The 17,936-nt window shown below is 36.7% G+C and overlaps 4 protein-coding genes across 17 annotated transcripts; 2 read left to right on the top strand and 2 right to left on the bottom strand.

Moving 5' to 3' along the window:
• Positions 1–687: 687 nt before the first annotated feature.
• On the bottom strand, positions 688–7,138 carry LOC138941027 (zinc finger protein 420). 4 transcript variants are annotated; one of them, XM_070310308.1, is made up of 8 exons: positions 7,025–7,138; positions 6,253–6,661; positions 5,755–6,114; positions 4,612–5,562; positions 4,039–4,164; positions 3,481–3,717; positions 2,957–3,284; positions 688–2,706 (listed from the first exon to the last, which is right to left on the bottom strand). In XM_070310308.1, exons 3-8 carry the CDS (start codon positions 6,075–6,077, stop codon positions 1,270–1,272), a joined length of 3,402 nt encoding a protein of 1,133 aa, XP_070166409.1. In that variant the 5' UTR covers positions 6,078–6,114; positions 6,253–6,661; positions 7,025–7,138; the 3' UTR covers positions 688–1,269. The 4 variants fall into 4 exon arrangements, with proteins under 4 accessions (XP_070166409.1, XP_070166410.1, XP_070166407.1 ...); XM_070310309.1 differs by lacking the exon at positions 6,253–6,661 and having other exon boundaries at positions 4,612–5,010; positions 5,095–5,562; XM_070310306.1 differs by lacking the exon at positions 6,253–6,661.
• Positions 7,139–8,339: 1,201 nt separating this feature from the next.
• Positions 8,340–11,743, top strand: LOC138941039 (flavin reductase (NADPH)). 4 transcript variants are annotated; one of them, XR_011448109.1, is made up of 7 exons: positions 8,340–8,575; positions 9,062–9,226; positions 9,324–9,413; positions 9,628–9,759; positions 9,828–9,990; positions 10,997–11,094; positions 11,233–11,645. XR_011448109.1 is itself a non-coding variant. In XM_070310334.1 (6 exons), the coding sequence occupies exons 1-5, from the start codon at positions 8,503–8,505 to the stop codon at positions 9,971–9,973; spliced, it is 606 nt and encodes a 201-aa protein (XP_070166435.1). In that variant the 5' UTR covers positions 8,341–8,502; the 3' UTR covers positions 9,974–9,990; positions 10,196–10,619. The 4 variants fall into 4 exon arrangements, 2 of the variants coding, with proteins under 2 accessions (XP_070166435.1, XP_070166433.1); XR_011448108.1 differs by having other exon boundaries at positions 8,341–8,575; positions 10,642–11,094; positions 11,233–11,743; XM_070310334.1 differs by lacking the exons at positions 10,997–11,094; positions 11,233–11,645 and adding an exon at positions 10,196–10,619 and having other exon boundaries at positions 8,341–8,575.
• Positions 9,017–13,419, bottom strand: Naa80 (N-alpha-acetyltransferase 80). 3 transcript variants are annotated; one of them, XM_070310329.1, is made up of 7 exons: positions 13,219–13,419; positions 12,800–12,856; positions 12,500–12,728; positions 11,445–11,564; positions 11,216–11,349; positions 10,739–11,079; positions 9,017–10,637 (listed from the first exon to the last, which is right to left on the bottom strand). In XM_070310329.1, exons 3-7 carry the CDS (start codon positions 12,556–12,558, stop codon positions 10,575–10,577), a joined length of 717 nt encoding a protein of 238 aa, XP_070166430.1. In that variant the 5' UTR covers positions 12,559–12,728; positions 12,800–12,856; positions 13,219–13,419; the 3' UTR covers positions 9,017–10,574. The 3 variants fall into 3 exon arrangements, with proteins under 3 accessions (XP_070166430.1, XP_070166429.1, XP_070166431.1); XM_070310328.1 differs by having other exon boundaries at positions 12,500–12,856; XM_070310330.1 differs by having other exon boundaries at positions 9,019–11,079; positions 12,500–12,856; positions 13,219–13,414.
• Twisted (Protein O-mannosyl-transferase 2) lies at positions 12,340–17,935 on the top strand. 6 transcript variants are annotated; one of them, XM_070310314.1, is made up of 17 exons: positions 12,340–12,605; positions 13,167–13,450; positions 13,509–13,619; positions 13,832–13,916; positions 14,164–14,247; positions 14,331–14,415; positions 14,514–14,618; positions 14,741–14,849; positions 14,927–15,195; positions 15,395–15,501; positions 15,718–15,910; positions 16,148–16,351; positions 16,424–16,575; positions 16,670–16,758; positions 16,828–16,976; positions 17,057–17,466; positions 17,626–17,935. In XM_070310314.1, the coding sequence occupies exons 4-17, from the start codon at positions 13,840–13,842 to the stop codon at positions 17,729–17,731; spliced, it is 2,139 nt and encodes a 712-aa protein (XP_070166415.1). In that variant the 5' UTR covers positions 12,340–12,605; positions 13,167–13,450; positions 13,509–13,619; positions 13,832–13,839; the 3' UTR covers positions 17,732–17,935. The 6 variants fall into 6 exon arrangements, with proteins under 6 accessions (XP_070166415.1, XP_070166416.1, XP_070166414.1 ...); XM_070310315.1 differs by lacking the exon at positions 13,509–13,619; XM_070310313.1 differs by lacking the exon at positions 13,509–13,619 and having other exon boundaries at positions 13,167–13,454.
• The last annotated feature ends 1 nt before the right edge of the window (position 17,936 follows it).

Raw genomic sequence — 17,936 nt, 5'->3', positions numbered from 1 at the left:
ATAAACTAAAATTATGTGTTAAAAATAGAAACTTACATTCATAGAAATACTCTACGTGCAATGCTATACAGTTTTTAATTTTTAAGAGCAATTCATGTTTTTGGTGATTTTTACATAGTCATTGTTAATCATCTAGAATTTCCTGCGTTCATACAATCATCTCTCAAGTTTCGCGACATTTTTCGCGTCATTATCATAATTACTTGGTAGTAACAAATAAATATTTTTTTCAATTAATTTTCATCTTTTTTTCTCCTTTAGAAAAATAGAGAAGCAAACGTCATAGTTAATAGAATAACAAACTTATAGTTACAATAAAGATTTCACCGCGGAAAATCCTAAAATTGCGATTGAAATTCACAAGTACTAAAATAAAGATGGCCCGCGACTGTAATTCAACACTTTACTCCTTGCCTCTGTTCGCTCATTATTAAAATAAATTAACCGTCCATACTAGTCAATGTACTCACACACATATCAATGTTAAGAATTCTACTTTCCGTATTAGTATCGTATTGTACGTACAAAAAGAATTGCATAGTTTTTATATCTGCATATTGCATATTTTACTTCTCGATTCAATTCGTGTCATAGCACTTCTCATGTAGAAAATCGTAGAACTATAATCTCGTCACGTCACGTTTCAATATTACAAATTCTAGACCAGATAGAAATTCCGATAAAACTGACATCGTTTCGAATACAATGTGGGATAAATATGTTTTCGTTTAAAGGAAATACAATACTTTTCATATGTCATATATCACAATATACGATATAGTGACATATAGCATTTCACGATATCACATACGCACCTCATGTTCATTCCGTCATTAGTAGTTTGGTATAATCAGTTATCTGTATCTACTCAAACATCAAAGTTGAAACTTGAATATTCGCGAAGAATATATAATACAAGAGAAACATATCACAAATTGATGATAAAAATTAAACAATGGCCGATAAATCCTCTTAATGCGCGAAACACGAAAATTCGAGTGCATTCGATAGAACGATAAGTATAAATGATTGAATCATGACTCCTAGTAGAACAAAAACGAGGAAGATGAGATAATTAGGAAGGAGAAATGATGATAGTGAGCGATATAGAGTAGTGGTGATAGAGACGAAGATCAACGATCGTCGTCTCCTGCGAAACAACAAACCTCATCGACCGTGATAAAGAAATATTCGATTTGATTAAACTAATATGCTTAAAGAAGTAGAACAAACTTCCGTGCCGTTTTCCGGCTCGGATAAATTATTAAATCAAATGTGTATCGGCACATGCACCAATAACTCAGCACGGCTGGAAAACACCGCAGCGCACATCTCGCACGTGTACTCCACCGCGTCCGGTATTATTGTCTCCGGGACATCATCCACTGGTGTGATAACACTGTGCACAGCGAGCATCCTCGGCTGCGGTGCCGATTCCACCTTCACACTGAGTTTAACGCTGTTGTCCACGTTATCCATCTCTTCGGTCGCGTCATGCGGCAATATGCTTTCTTCCTCATCCTGGTCCTCTTCCTGAGCGGTGACAACGCTCGCCTCAAAAGCGACTTCCAGATTGCTGCCATCCACCGTGTGCTCTATTAATCGCGATGGATCACCGCTATTTTCCATGTTATTATTATTATTGTTATTGTTGTTCCTTAGCTGCAAATGCTGCTGCTGCTCTTCCGCATCCGGCTCGACTGTCTCGTTCAATTCCTGCTTCACTATCGTTTTTTGTCTCTTAGATCTCTTCAAGGTGGTCGACGACTTCTTCTTGATCGACGGTTCTTGACTCTTGCCGAGGGCAAGAATATTGCCATTGTTGTTCCTGCGATTGTCGCCGGTAGCCTTTAGTATGCCTGGTTCTTGCTTAATATTCACCAACAACTGCTGCTGTTGTTGCTGCGTTGACACGTCCTCCTTTACCGGTTTTGTCGGGAATGTTGCCGGTGTGACCTGCAGTTTACCCTCGATATGATAACTGACGTTTTTGGTACGCGGTCGATTCCTTTCACCGCCAGGGAAAATACCAGACTTGTGCTCGTTTGGCATCACCTTCGGCGTCCGAGTTACCATTGTTTTCGTCTTCTGACCTTTCTTCGCCCCATCGCTACCCACTTCCACCGGCACCCGCGTCTTTTGCGTGTGTATCATCTTCGGCCGGCCTGATTGGTTCGACGATTGCGTCTCCTTCTTGTCCTCCTTGCGCAATTTTTTCTTCGAAAGTTTCGATTTGGATGCATTCAATTTGGAGTTGCTCACGATCGAGTTTATATTTTGTAACGAGCTTTCGAAGCTTTTCAGTACATTTTGGTAACCTTCCTCGACATTCGACCGATGTTGCTTGTTTTTCTTGCCAAGTTTTCGCTTCGTGTTGTCCTCCGAGTCGGAACCGCCGCCACCACCAATACTGCCACCACCGCCAGTAGTGCTTTCTGTCATGTCGTATGAAAACTCGTTCTTACGTACCACTGTGTTCGTCTCATGTGGCTTTAACTTGCGTCTCCTCTTATACTTGCGTGGTCCGGTCTGCGGCTGGCGACTTAACGCAGTATTGTCATCGCAGTGCTGTACTATATGCGCCACTATTTCCTCGGATGTACCGTATGACATGCCGCATACTTTGCATAAAAACGGCGTTACACTGCCCACGCATTTTGGATCCGGGCCGGAATGATGAGCACGAACATGTTCCCGCAGAACCACCTGTGTTGAACAGAATATGAAATTTAGAGCTTCGATTATTTATTCTACTTAAAATATATTTTAACGGAAAACTTTCTACTTTCTTAATGTGCATTAAACGTAAAATATTTAAAGAATGCGATTTATCATTATTCCAATGCTCTATTTCAAAAATTTTAATATCATTTAAAATGACATGACATTATCGCTAGATTACAATTTATTTAAATTTTTCCGTTTACATTTTCGTGCACTCTAACAATAAACTTACTCTTTGATTGAAAGCCCGAGAACAGATTGCGCATTCGTATGGTTTCTCGCCGGTGTGAATGCGTTCGTGTTTTCTCAACGTACCGCCGTCGGCGAAGGCCTTCCAACAGAACCGGCAGCCGTAAGGTCTCTCACCTGTATGGATACGTATGTGGATCTGTTGCGAGCTGCGACTTCCAAAAGTCTTGCCGCATTCGCGACATGGAAACGAACGGCCGCCCAGCTCTTTGTTATGTGAATGACGGTGACTAACAAGAGCTCTTCCATCAGGAAATTCTTCTCCACATTCATCACAAGCTACCATTTTGTTACGATGAGATACCATATGTCTACATATAACACAATTATTTGTCCATGATTATTTACATAAAAAAATTGTGCGAAGAATCTTATTTAAGATAAAGAATTAAAGAATTACAGATAAGATATTACATATCTTTAGCTGTACTATTATGAAATATAATAGACGTAAATGCATATGTCCAGAGAAAGCAGCAAAAATTTTATCATATTTATTACAGTTACCTTCGCAATCTAGCTTTACTGTGAAAGCGTTTTGCACACTTTGTACAACTGAAAGTTTTGTCGACATTATGCACCCACGAATGCTTCAATAAGCTGCGTTTGTCCTTGCATGTTTTTCCGCATAACGTACACGTGTTCGGCGGCGCGTCCTCAGCGTGGTTTTGCTGCACGTGCTCTGCAACTTCAGCTTCGTCGCGGCATCTCGCCCCGCACAACAGACAACGGCGACTAGGAGATCTTGTTAAAACAAGATTATTAGATAAGTATATACGTCTACCGTTCTAATTTATTCGTATTTATATTCAATTTATTCGAAACGAGAGAGCCCGAGTTGTTCCGTATACGATCAATATATGTTATTGCAATATATTTCATTTATCATCAATATTTTCTTTCTTTTCTTCTCTCTCTCTCTCTCTCTCTCTCCCTCCCTCCCTCTCTCAAGCTTGATAAATGAAAATTTTGTTGATAGAATATTACTATTAATTAGATAAAATTGAATATTATTTTCGCGATTATGTCGATTGCTAGATAATAAGTTACAAGAATGCTCTATACCTTGAAGCGTGAAGTTCTGCATGTGCCAATAATGCTAATGCCTCCTCAAACCACTCTCCGCAAACATTGCATACGTGATGCTGACTGGAACCCTCCATTGTGTCCACTTCTTGCTTGATATGAGCTCTATATACACGATATCAAATTTTACATAAACGGATTGCTGATATTAATACTCGCAATATACATTTTAAAATTATTAAAACTATGTGTAAATTTATATATACACAAAAAATTAGTATTTTTTAAAAATATTTTAACTATAATAAATTTCAAAAAAAACTCAATATTTTTAAATTTCGAGAAACGTTTCATTTATATAATTCTTTAATAGTTTCAATTAAGTATCATGTGGTGATGTTTAATTGAAACTGTTAAAGTAGCTTTAAATAGAATTCTATTAAAATGTTATCTTTCTCATTCTTCTTACCTATAAATCTTTAATTACTCTGCGCGCGCGCGTGTGTGTGTATGTATGTGTCTGATAACTCGAAAATTTATTTTTATACAAAACTTATTTTCGTCTCATATAGGCCATTGTATTTAAAAAGTGATAATTATTAGATCTCTTACTTTTGATGCCGTTTGAGCAGATCCAAACGATGAAACGGTACTCCGCAGGTGTTGCAATAAAACTCGCCGAATCTCTCGGTGTCGCCTGTATAAGTGGCATCGTTGTCATATTCCTCCGCATCGGATGTTTGCTGCGGAATAGTGCCGCCATGTTTGACGCGCACATGTTCCCGCAGAGTGCCGACGTCCCAGAACATCTCGCCGCACGAAGTGCATTCAAACGGACTGTCGCCACCATGAACACGCGCGTGTGAGGCCAACGCCTTTTCCCTAGCGAAGCCAACGCCGCAGAATTGACAGACGTAGGGTTTGGTCGGATCGGTGACGGGCCACTGCGGTGATTGTTGCTCGACAGACATCTCTTCCATCTGCCACCTCGAACTGGACGCGTAATTGCCGCTGCGGGCAGAATCACCATCGGTCAGGTCGTCTTCAAGTAGCGATAGCGTGTCCTCGTAGTTATCGTACGGTTTATACACATACTTGCCCATCTCCATCTTGATAGTATCTTCGATGTTGTTGCGCTTCGGCAGACCAACGGCGGTATTACTCTTCCGCTTGCGCGGCGCGCTCGATTGCACCTTTTTGCGCCTGCCCTTGGTACCGCTTGTTGTTGCATCCTCCTCTTCGGCTGCTAGAGAATCTTCGTCGTTCAACTCGTCCTCCAGAGCGTCCCGCGATGGTGGGTATGCGTGAATCTTCAGGTGGTTATTCAAGTCGCACTTGCGCACATAACGTGCTCCGCATAAGTTACAACCATGCGGCCGATCTGTCTGATGCGCCACCATGTGGTTCATCAGGTTTGCCTTTTTGCGGAATCTACGGCTGCAGAAGTCGCATGGATACGGCCGGGCGTTCTGATACGAGTCTTGATCAATCGGCAAAGGTATTTCCATATCATCATATTCCAGCAGATTGTCGTGCGCTACCTTCGTTTCTGGAATCTCGACCCTTCAAATAGAATAATTTATTACATTGTGGCAAGCTTTGAAAAAATTAAAAAAAAAAAAATCGATTGTAGAATCTTGATCAAAAAAAGCAGATATCTTAGACTAAAGTCGAATTATTAAAATAATAAATACAAGACATGGCTAAAGAGATGCATTAATTATGTATCAATGTATATATCTATATTGAACTTACCCATCATCTGGACCGGGTCTGTCCCAATTGTCAGCTATTACTTCTTCTGTCACCTGTATATTCAGATAATCATGGCCCTGATCTTGTGGCACAATATAAATAGATTCCATATCGTTAGTCTGAGATACCATCAGTATCTCAGATTCTGTCGTAGGTGCTACATCAGGAACAGATTCAACGGTTTCCTCCACTGCCACTTCCTCGCAAGCGCCTATCACCTCCTCCTCTGAAGCAACTAACTGTGCTTCAAGACCGCATATCACCTCCTCGTGAAGCTCCACGTCTCCCACCCATTGCAGATTTATATCCCCGGCGACGTCCATTTTGTTTGATCTTCAAACTACTTGATCACTGAAATCACTGCAACATTATGGATTAGTAAGTGCTTGTATCCACACTAGCTTGCGTCATGATCTTATAATATTCATAATTGCATAAATTAAACTATAATTGATCTTGCAAACTCATTACATGAACAAGTCTTTCGGTTTCACAAACCTGTTACATAGATTGATTGTATCCTGCAAGTTTAACACAATGGACAGTGATTTATTATTCGACGTTTGCGTACAATTGTATAAGTTTTTATCGCAAAATCATCGATTCCATTTCGAGCGAGCGCAGCAAGATGATCCTCTGCGGATCCAAGATTACATCATAAGAGAAGGCGAGCCATCGTCGAGGAATCGCGATCAACGATCCCTGGACACTGACACGTAACGACGTTTTCGGGACAACGATTCGATTCTCGAACATACAGCGAATAATTATCAGCAAAACTCCGCGTGTCCTCTTCCCCCTCCCTTTCCCGTAAAACCATACGACAAACGATAATCGGAGTGAACGGTCCGAACTTGGCTGATCGGCCGTCGAGGTTGCGTCGCCGATTGTGTTGACGTCTCAGGTTCTAAGGTTATAATTATATAGGTTATATGGCGTTTGTGGCGGAGAGAGGTTATAATGAGAGGGAAATATGTCGGAGACGTGGCGTCGTCCGGTCGCACGCGAACACGCTGGTATCTCGCGACGTCGGCAACGACGAGGGATCGACGACGACTGTCGCGACGTGCCTCTCGAGGACGATGACTAGGACAAAGACGACGAGTCGCGAACGAGCGAGCGGAACCGCCGTCTCTCGGCCGCTCTTCGCCCTTTCTCCACCATCGCTGGGAAAAGGCGCGCGCGACGGGGACGCGGCGTCGTCGCGCTTTCGGGGCGAGAGATCGGTACGCGAGACACGTCGCCTTCCCGGGACACCAATTTTACTTACTGTTAAAGAGCCAAACAGTTACGACGCAGCCAGTAACCTAACCAAAGAACACCCGTACGCGATCGAGGGAATCCAGCGTCGACCTTCGCTTGTTTTCAATCTGGTGGGGGATACGTTTAGAAATAAAACGTGACAAAATGGCGTCGGCTGGTAATGAATGCGCGCGCGCGCGCGTTCGCCCGTGTGTCACGAGCGGGGTTACAATGTAGATGGGAAAGTCGCCGCGAAAACTTTGCCCGCGATTTCAACCGATGACGTTTCGTCGTCAGCCAATATTCGCTTTCGAGGGACTTGAGCGGAAACACTTTTTTATCCTTCGAAAACGTGTTCTATTGAGAATCTAACGAGATCTTCGTTTTTTGCGCATTTTTAAAAGCGTCATCCTAAAGTCTTAAAGTAAAATTATGAAATGTTTTGAGTCGATGACATTTTCAGGCAAGATATTTCTCTCTCTCTCTCTCTCTCTCTCTCTCTCTCTATGCATATTATTTATTACGCATATTAGAATATATCAAAAGACACGATATTTAATTTTATCTATTATATAAATATTATAAATAATCATAGATAATAATTTATTACAATACGCTTTTGTTAAAAACTGAAAAAGGAATAGAATGTATAGATAGATGGAACGCGTGAAATAAACTCAATAAATTATATATATATTTTTTAAGTTTTATATATTAATAAAAAACAAATATCTAATATATGAAGACGAGTTCTATATATATATATAAAATAAAAATATCTGTATACACATACTCAAATCATTCCTTGTTCCAAGAACTACAACAATAGCATCTCTACCAGCTATACCGCTTTTGCAACTTGCTCTGCATTTAGTGACATCTTCAATAACTGATTCCATTTTATTTTTAAGATTTTCAGGAATTTTGTCTTCATTTTTCTTATAAAAGCTCTTACGACCAGATATATGGGTAATAATTGATATAAAAAATATAATATCACGAAAATAAAATTTAAAAGCTAATGTCATGCACATATATACAGATGACATATATATTAGTGCTATATATATAAATATGATAATAATATTTAGTACACACACACACACACAATATTAAGATAAAATATTAAACAAGCTAACATATTAATAAATAAGTAAAATATATATTTTATCTTCTTTTTGTGACACAATGTTAAACTCAAAAAATAAGTCTGTGGATAAAATCTTATGCATGAAAAAAAAAAAAAATGATATGCATATATCGTCACATCTTGAATAAGCGAACGATAAATTATATATATTACGTAAGAAAGAGCAACACACGTCACGTGTTGAATGTTTTATCATTGCTATCGGTGCAATTAATGCGTTCGCCGGTTACGCCGGCGTACATGGTACATTTCGCCTTCCCCCAAGATGTATGCAAAAATGATTCGTCATTTTCTGTCCAGCGAGATAGATATAATCGCGCGTGGGGTTATATGATAACGCATTATCAATCAGCAAGATGAAGCGAATCGTGATATTTGGTGCTACCGGAAACACCGGCCTGTGCTCTCTGAGATCGGCCGTCGAATATGGTAAATTTTCCAGCCCACTACATGTGTGATCGCGGAATTTACATTTTTATTCTTTGCCTCCGACTCTTGATAATAATATAGTGCGCCGCTGATAATGTTATTCTGTTTGTTACGGATGCGATAATTGCATATAATTAGTGTCGTGCCTCAAAACTTCTCTTTGAATAATTTGAGAGTGATATGATGATCCATGCAAGAGAGAGATATCATTTTCTTTTTTCCAAATTGAAATGCTTAAAGTGCACCTATATAAAATAATTCAATGATATAATTAATATAAAATCATGTGTAGACACGAGACACTGAGTAAATGATTTTGAAGCGATGTAATTAATATATATATATTTTTTTCTCATTTATAATAAATACATATAAATAAGATTTATATAGCACTAATTGTCTGTATATATATGTATGACATTAGCTTTTAAATTTTATTTTCATGATATTATATATATGTATTTTTTTATATCGATTATTATCCAGATCTGGATGTAAGAGCTTTTGTAAGGGATGAAGCCAAAGTTCCTGAAAATCTTAAAAGTAAAATTGAATCCGTCGTTGGAGATGTCACTAATGCAGAGCAAGTTGCAAAAGCGGTAGATGCTAGAGATGCTGTTGTTGTAGTTCTTGGAACAAGGAATGATTTGAGTATGTACACAGATATTTTTATTTTATACATATATAGAGTTCCTCTTACTATTATAATATAAAGTAACATGTTATATCTATTTTATCTTACTTTTAGATCCTACTACTGTATTATCCCAAGGCTTAAAGAATATAATAGATGCTATGAAAGTACACAATGTTGAACTAATCTCTGTATGTCTATCTGGTAAAGTATAATTGTAAAAAAATAAAATCCTACGAATGACAAAATAAAAAATATTATCTACTGTACCAGAAAACAAAATATATACATATATTGTTTTATACTGAATTGCTTTAAAATATCTTCTTGGCATTTCTAACACATTAGGATTTTCTATATTTAATTATTTAATACTTTATACAATACTTGGTTTTCTACAAATGTCTATTGCTTTCAGCATTTTTATTCTACAAACCTGAAGCAGTGCCTGCTATATTTAAGGATTTGAACGCAGATCATCAACGCATGTTTGACATGATCAAGGAAAGTGGACTGAAGTGGGTAGCGATATTGCCGCCGCACATAGCAGGTAAAAAGAATGAGGATGTCAGTCCTCTCGATATTCTCGAGAAATCTCACCAATTTTATACGTTTCAGATACACCAAAATCAAAGTATACTGTCACATTCGATTCTTCACCTGGTCGCGTAATCTCCAAACACGATTTGGGTGCGTTTCTCGTCGAGTGTCTTATGAAACCGGAGTATTACCAAAAAGTCTGTGGTATTGCTAACACTTTATGATGCGAGAAGAAATGCAGGTATACATAAATAATGAAATGCATGCAATTTGTTTTTCTAGTGGAAAAATATATTAATTATATATATGTATATGTAAATATATTAATTATATATATTTTTGTATATAAATTGTGTTATCACATTTGATAAGTTTAATATTTATATAACTGATACAAATTGCATGAGCTGGATGGAAAAAAGCGTATTTGTATTGTTCTGTCACAGGAAGACAACACAGATAAGGAAAGCGTGATATTTGAAATAAATATAGAAGCGTAGTCTGATGAAATAAATTGTACTAAAAAATAGAGAATAAATCTATCTACTAATTATTATAAATTAGAGTTATAAAAATAGCTGAAAGAGAAAATTCTGTGACACACTTTATAGATGTGTTATAAGAACGAAATTTAAAATATAGTATCCAGTATTTCGTTCATGTTGCTCGGCTAAATTGAAAAGTCAAATGCATTTTTATTTGCCTTATGATTATCCGACATGATTTGCCTAATCAATGTGCACTAACGAGTATGATCTGGACAAAACACTGCTCAAGTGCTCTACTAAAATACGATATATTAAATTACCTATTCTGTTTTATAATTTATCCTTTTCTGTCTTGTCTTACTCGATTCCGTACTAATATCTCGTACTTGTTTTTAACCGTCTAGTTTCAATCGACGTGAACCCGAACGTTTAGCAAGAACAAGAAAACGTGCTGAGATATTTTGACATAAAAAAAACGCTTTAGTATCCTAATTTCTTTACCATGTGCGTTTTTTGGGATAGCATTCGCGTGTCGAAAAATTTCGATAATTGGAACGCCGGCATCGGGGGTGGTGGCGGCGGTGGTGGCTGTCCGGCGGATTGATCAGCGTTCCTCTCCTTGAATTTTGTTTTGCCGAGAGGCGGACTGGCGGTTATGATGTCGTTAATGCCATATGCTTTGAATGGATCGCACAACTTGTATCCATTCTTATAGTAAAACACTTCCTGACCGTCTGTCTTTAGATATATATTTTTCAGACCCTTCCTTGCGACGTATTCTTCCACGCCACACAATAATCTAGATCCTAATCCTTGAGATCTACACCGATAGTCGATTACAACTGAAATATAAATATGTAGGTTCTTTATTATAAAATGTTATATGTCGAATTTATTTTTATTCATATGCAATTCATATATGGTCCGAATTAATTAATTTCAATGCTACATACATGCATTATATTTGTTTTTGCTTACCGGATTCTATGAAGCAGCTAACTTTCAATCTACCAACCAGAGATATTTTGCAATGTCCAAGAACCTTGTCTTTATCATTAATCAGAATCAGACACGTGGGAAAATCATCGCAAGATACATTCAGAGATTTCATTCTGCAATATAACAACATAGAAGTTATGAGTTTGTCGATACATCCTCCCTATTTCTTTCTGAACCGTCTTTAAGAACTAAGGGGAACATAACACACCGTGCAGTTTCGCTTCGAGGCCATTCAGAATTAACTAACTTACAACAATCTTTGATCAAATCAGGCCGATGGTGGAGAGGTATCACTACGTATTTAGCATTGCTTTCCATCATATCTTGCCTGCAATCAAAATTAGATTATTTTGTAATTATTTCACAGTCAAATATAAGTCTAGTCTCTAAATACATATTTTAAATATTTGTTTTAAATATCACATAATTTTCTAATTTAAAAAAAAATCACTTCTCTAATAAAAAAGTATTTCTTATGAAAGTAACATAAAAAAGATTTACTCCAGATCTTCTATAGTTTATTAAATTATTACGGAAAAAAAAATTTTCAAAAATATTCAATTTTTTTTTTAATTACATTTACTGTAAATTTTTTTAAATTACATTTACATTACTGCTAATGTATAAAATACATAAATTTTGTATAATCAATATAAAATTGTACATATGCATATTTCCTATAGATATATTTTATATAATATAAAAAATAGATATATTTTATATAATTTCTTTGCATTAATTTTTATTTAACATTTATTTAATATATATATATATATATCTATTTATCTTATACACTATATATCCTATAAATAAAAATAGCTACATGCAATATAGCTACCAATATCTATATATAAATTCAAGCTAATAAGTTATGTCTGTAAACTCATAAACCTTAATCAATGTACTTATTTCTGATATATGTTTCACCCTTTTCAATCAAATCTTTTCTATAAGGTATTCAAATTTCATTTGATACATATATATATATATATATATATTTTTTTTTTTTTCCTATCATATATCTATAAATATATTCTATAAATAGATATAGTTATGAGCACATATGTATACTGTACATACAAGTACAGCAGAGAGAGTGTTTTCCGCGGATTGCCGCAGTGGAAGTTTTATTAATCTATTGCGACATCCTCGCAATGTCTGTCGCGCACGCTCAGGCTCAGGTGCGACTGACATGACAAATGACCGCGAATCGAAGCACAAACAGTCGCTAGGAAAGGAGGGCTGCGAAAAGAGTGTCCTTACCGCGTAGTTTTTCGACGTGGTGGAGAACTCGTTTGCGCGGGCTCGAATGGGAATGGCATCCCGGTGGCGACGGTGTCATCGTTTTCCGCTCCGAAACGATATTTCGGTCTGATTTTATCCCCACCGCGTTATGCTGAATAACCATTCCCATGTGCGTCCCTCTCGTGCGCATATCCGTGTCCCACCTGATCCCCGGTTCTCTCTTTGATCTTCTCAGATTTCTCGAGATCTTGCATTGTTACATATATATTTCTTTATTAACTAGCGAAGATCTGCCGTCTTTTAAAAATATTGACATACTTTGATATATATCTGGTTATATTGATGCAGATCTGCTTGGTTTCTGTCATCGGTTTGCTAAGAATAATTGAAAAATAATAAAGATTTACAAGCATTAAAAATTTTGCTTTTAAATATTTTTTTCAGCCATATTATTAAATCACATTTTCTATTTATAACATATGTAGAACATGATTTATCAATTATCAAAGAAAGAGTTTTAAGGGCGCTTGTATTTTTTTTTTTTTTTTTTTTTTTTTATATGGAAAAGATTTAAGATTCTTATATGAATAAATTATTATTTTATAAACAGATAAAATATAATAGTCTAATGAATATTTTATAGCGTAAGCGCATTATCAAAATAATATACTAATTAATATTCCAGAAGAGAGAAGACAAAAGTCATCGGAAGAATTTTCAAGAAAGAAATTCCGCACCCGTGTTTAGGAAAGACTCAATGGGACACAGATATCCGCATCTGTCCGTGACCGATTCTATTAACGTCCGCTTCGACCCCGAGGCAACGGGAACGACCCTTTTTTCAGGGCATCCTATTTCTCCTCGTAACCTCCATTCTATATACGGATCCGCAAGTGGCCTGCATTCTCGTGCACGCGACTTCGACGACGTCATCGTCGCCTCGACAACAAACGCTTGCTGTCAGCAGAGGCAGGTAGTTGACGTCGCGCGATCTTGGACACATCCAATAGAAAAACGTCTTCTTTAGGAACAAAATGTCGTCAACTAGGGGATATTCGAAAACGAGCTCTTCTATTGGATGTCGCGCGATCTGAATACGCGGCAGGAAATTCCATATGGACTATACCTACTATATTACGTGTGTAATTCATGCTTCATTCACATGCAGAAACGATCAGTTGGCCGTCTGTGACGCGATGATGTGGGAGTAGTTGTGTCAATTGTATATGCTTATTTTTTGTTATTTACCTCTTTAGCACTTTTGAGAGGACGGAAAGATTGTATAATTTTTGTACGGTTTAATTTAAATGAATCAATATATATTTAATTTAAGTAAATACACAATTACAGATTAAAGTATGAAGAGCCAAGAGACTACTTGTAAATCTGAAAATGCGGCGAACGCGGAAGTAAACGAAAAGAAAAACAGTGCAACGTATGTGAAACTATAATTTTTAATTGCAATTATCGCAGTTATAATCCTACTCTCGACGAATATCCTAAGTCGATTATATCCTGTTTCTGTCCCTCTTAAAAAATATCGTTCTTCAATATAATAGTAATTAATATTATTTAGAGAACACATAAAGATCAATTTTTATTCCTTAATAAGTTTGATTAATTTGAAACATGAAAAGAGTAAATAATTATGATATAATTATAATTTGCTTTTATACTTGCAGAGATTGGTGGCTCATGTTTGGAGGCATAATTGTACTTACTTTAATCACCAGATTTTATAAAGTAACAGAACCTGAACATGTATGGTAAGATGGATTAAGCATTCTGTTAATTTTACTTATAATTCATTGGTTTAACACAAAATTCTAAAAAAGTATCTGGCTTTCAGTTGGGATGAAACACATTTTGGTAAAATGGGCAGTTGGTATATAAATAGGACATTCTTCTTTGATGTACATCCACCTTTGGGAAAGGTACATAATTTTTTCTTAAAAAAAAAAAAAAAAGTCAAATTAAATGTAATCACATTAAAATATTTAAAATATACAAAAAGAGATATACTTAATTTTAGATGCTCATTGCTCTGTCTGGATATATGACAGGCTATGATGGGAAATTTGCCTTTGAAAAACCAGGAGATAAATTTGAGAATGTCAATTACATCGGTATGAGAATAGTAAGTTGATTAAATTCAATTATAAAATGAAAAACAAAATATACCAAAAGGTACAAGATTTATATTTGAAGTTTGATTTGGGATATTAAAATTATAATAATTTATTTGCAAACATTTTTTAGTTTTGTACAATTCTGGGTGCATCCACTGTCCCTTTAGCCTATCTCATTGTATGGGATCTTACCAAATCGATTCGTGCCTCTGCCCTTTCTGCTATTTTCATTCTGTTTGGTAAGAATTATAACATTCTTGTAAAATTCAAATTTACAATTCGAGAATCAAATAACGATTAATTGTTTGCGTTTCAGATGTAGGACTGCTAACGTTAAATCAATATATACTCTTAGATCCGATACTATTGTGTTTTATGATGTGCGCAACGTGGGGCATGGCGCGTGTGGCATCGCTGCGGGATCGGCCGTTCACGCGATCCTGGTGGTCTTGGTTATCGTTTACTGGAGCCTCCCTCGCGTGCACGATCAGCGTGAAATTTGTCGGGCTATTTGTCGTTCTGCTCGTGGGTCTTTACACCGCGTACGAGCTCTGGCGAGAATTGGGAGATTTGTCCAAATCTATCGTAAGTAATTTTCGAAAATTATTTCAATTTTAAGGCTTTTAATGTCGTAAATAACGCAAGCTTTACGTTCTTGCTTTACTGAATTGATCTCAATATCAATGATCAATATTACATGTTACATGCTATTAATTTAATAATTAGTAAGACTTCAAATAATTAATGAAGTTTCCAAAGAACGATTTTGATTTGCTTTTTGCAGTCTTATGTGGGGAAACATTTATTAGCACGATGCTTTTGTCTCATCCTATTACCGGTTTTACTTTACATGCTATTTTTTTATATTCATCTTTCCGTTTTGAATAAAAGGTAAGGAAAACTATTATGCATCGACATATTAGAGGGTACTCCCTCATCATCATCTATTCTTACTAAAATAGAATACCTTGAATATTAATATTTCCTTATCCTTGAGAATACTTTATGTGTTATACATATATGCAAATATATGCAAATTAATATCATACATGTGTGTAAACAGCTAATATTTGATTTACACAATTTAGACATTTATATTTTATCTAGCGGAAGTGGTGATGGGTTCTACAGTTCCGAATTTCAGTCATTATTACGAGGGAATTCCTTATATAACGCGACGATGCCGCGGCAATTAGCGTATGGTGCCACCATCACATTAAAAAATCATCGCACAGGCGGCGGTTACTTGCACTCTCACTGGCATTTGTATCCCGAGGGAGTCGGCGCTAGGCAGCAACAGGTTCTTGAATATAATTGAATACTATATATAATACATATAAAGGGGAAAAATGCGGAGACTTTGATCCCAGATAGAGTGATGGATTTACATCATCTGTCAAAATATACGATGCATATATCTTATTTCAACCAAGAGAAACATAAGGATAGACAAAATCAGATAATGATATGAGTAGGCGACCTTAAATGAGATAAAGTGTCCTGCAATAGTGCTAACTAACGTATCTGATTGCGTCAGATCACAACTTATTCCCACAAGGACGATAATAATCTATGGTTGGTGAAGAAATTCGACATGGACGCGATACCGTCCGAGCCGGAGTTAGTCAAACATGGCGATCTCGTTCGCTTGGAGCACGTTATTACGAGGCGGAATTTACATTCGCACAAGGAGATCGCGCCGATATCGAAGAAACATTACCAAGTCACAGGATACGGAGAGGTAAGGTGATCAATATTCCAATGTAATTGCTCGATTTGTTCGTCAATCGCCTTTTTCTTTTTCATCTTTCAGAACGGTACGGGCGATGCTAATGATATCTGGAAAGTATTGATAATGAATGGACAAAATGGTGACGTGGTGGAAACCGTGACGAGTAAATTAAAATTCGTACATTATCTTCATCATTGCGCGCTAACGTGTAGCGGTAAAACGTTGCCGAAATGGTTAGCAGAGATAGAAATTACGTTAAATCTTTTCATAGCTCATCTATCTATAACTTTTCATTATCGTGACGACGAATTTTTAACTGTAATATAGGGGATACAGCCAACAAGAAGTTTCCTGCAACCCCAACATGAGAGACAAGAACGCGTTATGGAATATCGAAGACAATCAGTATGCCAAATGTAAGCGAGCGATATAAGCTACGATAGAATCTATTACTCAGGCGACGTATAATGTTAATTTCTTATTAGTACCAAATGTCAGCTTCCGGGTATACGCGCCGGGATTCCTTAACAGATTCCTGGAATCGCATGCTGTAATGCTGCAAGGAAATTCAGATTTGAAAGTGAAAGAGGGGGAGGTATCCTCGCGACCTTGGCAGTGGCCTATAAATTACAGAGTAAATTATTGATTTATGAGCTATCGCACGAGCCTCAGCTCTTTGCGGCGAATCCTGAAGAAATCATTTTTAATCTGTAGGGACAATTCTTCTCCGGAAACAATCAAAGGATATATCTGCTCGGCAATCCCGTCATTTGGTGGGGAAATATAGTTTTTCTCGCGATATTCGTGATTCTTTACGTTCACGCGTCCGTGCGTGAACAACGGGGTTGCGTCGATGATGCCGTCATTCTCGAGCAGCGCGGCAAGATTATGCATGCCGGTAAGTGGCTTTTTCTCGGATGGATCCTGCATTACGCACCGTTCTGGGCGATGACTAGGGTGCTGTATTTCCATCATTACTTCCCGGCGCTACTCTACAGTTCCATGCTAACTGGAATTATATTGAATCACATTATCGAATGCCTCCTATTGTTGCTTCCCGGTAAAGTGGGAAATACGATTTACCATGTCACGCTGGGAATTGTAATCTCCGGTACTATATACAGGTAAAAGCTCACTTTTCATTCTAATTATAATCTTTCCGTAAAATTTTAACAATTTTGAAAAATTAAAACTTTTTGATGGAATATTATTATTATTTTTTTTTATAATAAAAGATACGATATTACCGAGATAATTACTACTTTGATTAAATTTAATTGCAGTTTTTATCTGTTTTCGCCGTTGGCTTATGGAATGGACGGACCTTCCGCGATGGATCCGGAGAGCTTGATGCATTCTTTGCGATGGATGGAGTCTTGGGAATTTTAAAGTCTGATTTAACCGGCGTAATGCAAAGTATTTTATATATATTTAAATATTTTATACATATATAAGAACGACTGTAAGATGCTGGGAAAAATGTTCATATTATATATATTTATACATATAATTTAATTTTTACGAGCGATTTATATCATGGTTTGTATTTTTTACAAGTTCGTTCGTATAATATTGAAATGATTTAATAGTGAAT

The sequence above is a fragment of the Polyergus mexicanus genome, unplaced genomic scaffold (genome assembly GCF_030449975.1).
Source record: "Polyergus mexicanus isolate NDT 795.1 unplaced genomic scaffold, iyPolMexi1.0 SCAF_18, whole genome shotgun sequence".
NCBI lineage: Eukaryota > Metazoa > Arthropoda > Insecta > Hymenoptera > Formicidae > Polyergus > Polyergus mexicanus.
Note: the sequence above shows the minus strand (reverse complement) of the source record. Positions and strands in the feature narration are given on the sequence as shown.

What these genes read in the sequence shown, in the direction of transcription:
- LOC138941027 (XM_070310308.1), bottom strand. Translation starts at nt 6,077, where the DNA reads ATGGACGTCGCCGGGGATATAAATCTGCAATGGGTGGGAGACGTGGAG. An exon ending in AGACCCGGTCCAGATGATGG is followed by an intron (nt 5,563 to 5,754) that starts GTAAGTTCAATA and finishes TTCTATTTGAAG; the next exon opens with GGTCGAGATTCCAGAAACGA. An exon ending in AGTAAAGCTAGATTGCGAAG is followed by an intron (nt 3,285 to 3,480) that starts GTAACTGTAATA and finishes TGTTATATGTAG; the next exon opens with ACATATGGTATCTCATCGTA.
- LOC138941039 (XM_070310334.1), top strand. Translation starts at nt 8,503, where the DNA reads ATGAAGCGAATCGTGATATTTGGTGCTACCGGAAACACCGGCCTGTGC. An exon ending in GAGATCGGCCGTCGAATATG is followed by an intron (nt 8,576 to 9,061) that starts GTAAATTTTCCA and finishes ATTATTATCCAG; the next exon opens with ATCTGGATGTAAGAGCTTTT. An exon ending in AATCTCTGTATGTCTATCTG is followed by an intron (nt 9,414 to 9,627) that starts GTAAAGTATAAT and finishes TATTGCTTTCAG; the next exon opens with CATTTTTATTCTACAAACCT.
- Naa80 (XM_070310328.1), bottom strand. Translation starts at nt 12,558, where the DNA reads ATGCCATTCCCATTCGAGCCCGCGCAAACGAGTTCTCCACCACGTCGA. An exon ending in TAGCTGCTTCATAGAATCCG is followed by an intron (nt 11,080 to 11,215) that starts GTAAGCAAAAAC and finishes TTTATATTTCAG; the next exon opens with TTGTAATCGACTATCGGTGT. An exon ending in TATCCCAAAAAACGCACATG is followed by an intron (nt 10,638 to 10,738) that starts GTAAAGAAATTA and finishes GATTGAAACTAG; the next exon opens with ACGGTTAAAAACAAGTACGA.
- Twisted (XM_070310316.1), top strand. Translation starts at nt 13,840, where the DNA reads ATGAAGAGCCAAGAGACTACTTGTAAATCTGAAAATGCGGCGAACGCG. An exon ending in TGCTATTTTCATTCTGTTTG is followed by an intron (nt 14,850 to 14,926) that starts GTAAGAATTATA and finishes TTTGCGTTTCAG; the next exon opens with ATGTAGGACTGCTAACGTTA. An exon ending in CTTTCCGTTTTGAATAAAAG is followed by an intron (nt 15,502 to 15,717) that starts GTAAGGAAAACT and finishes TATTTTATCTAG; the next exon opens with CGGAAGTGGTGATGGGTTCT.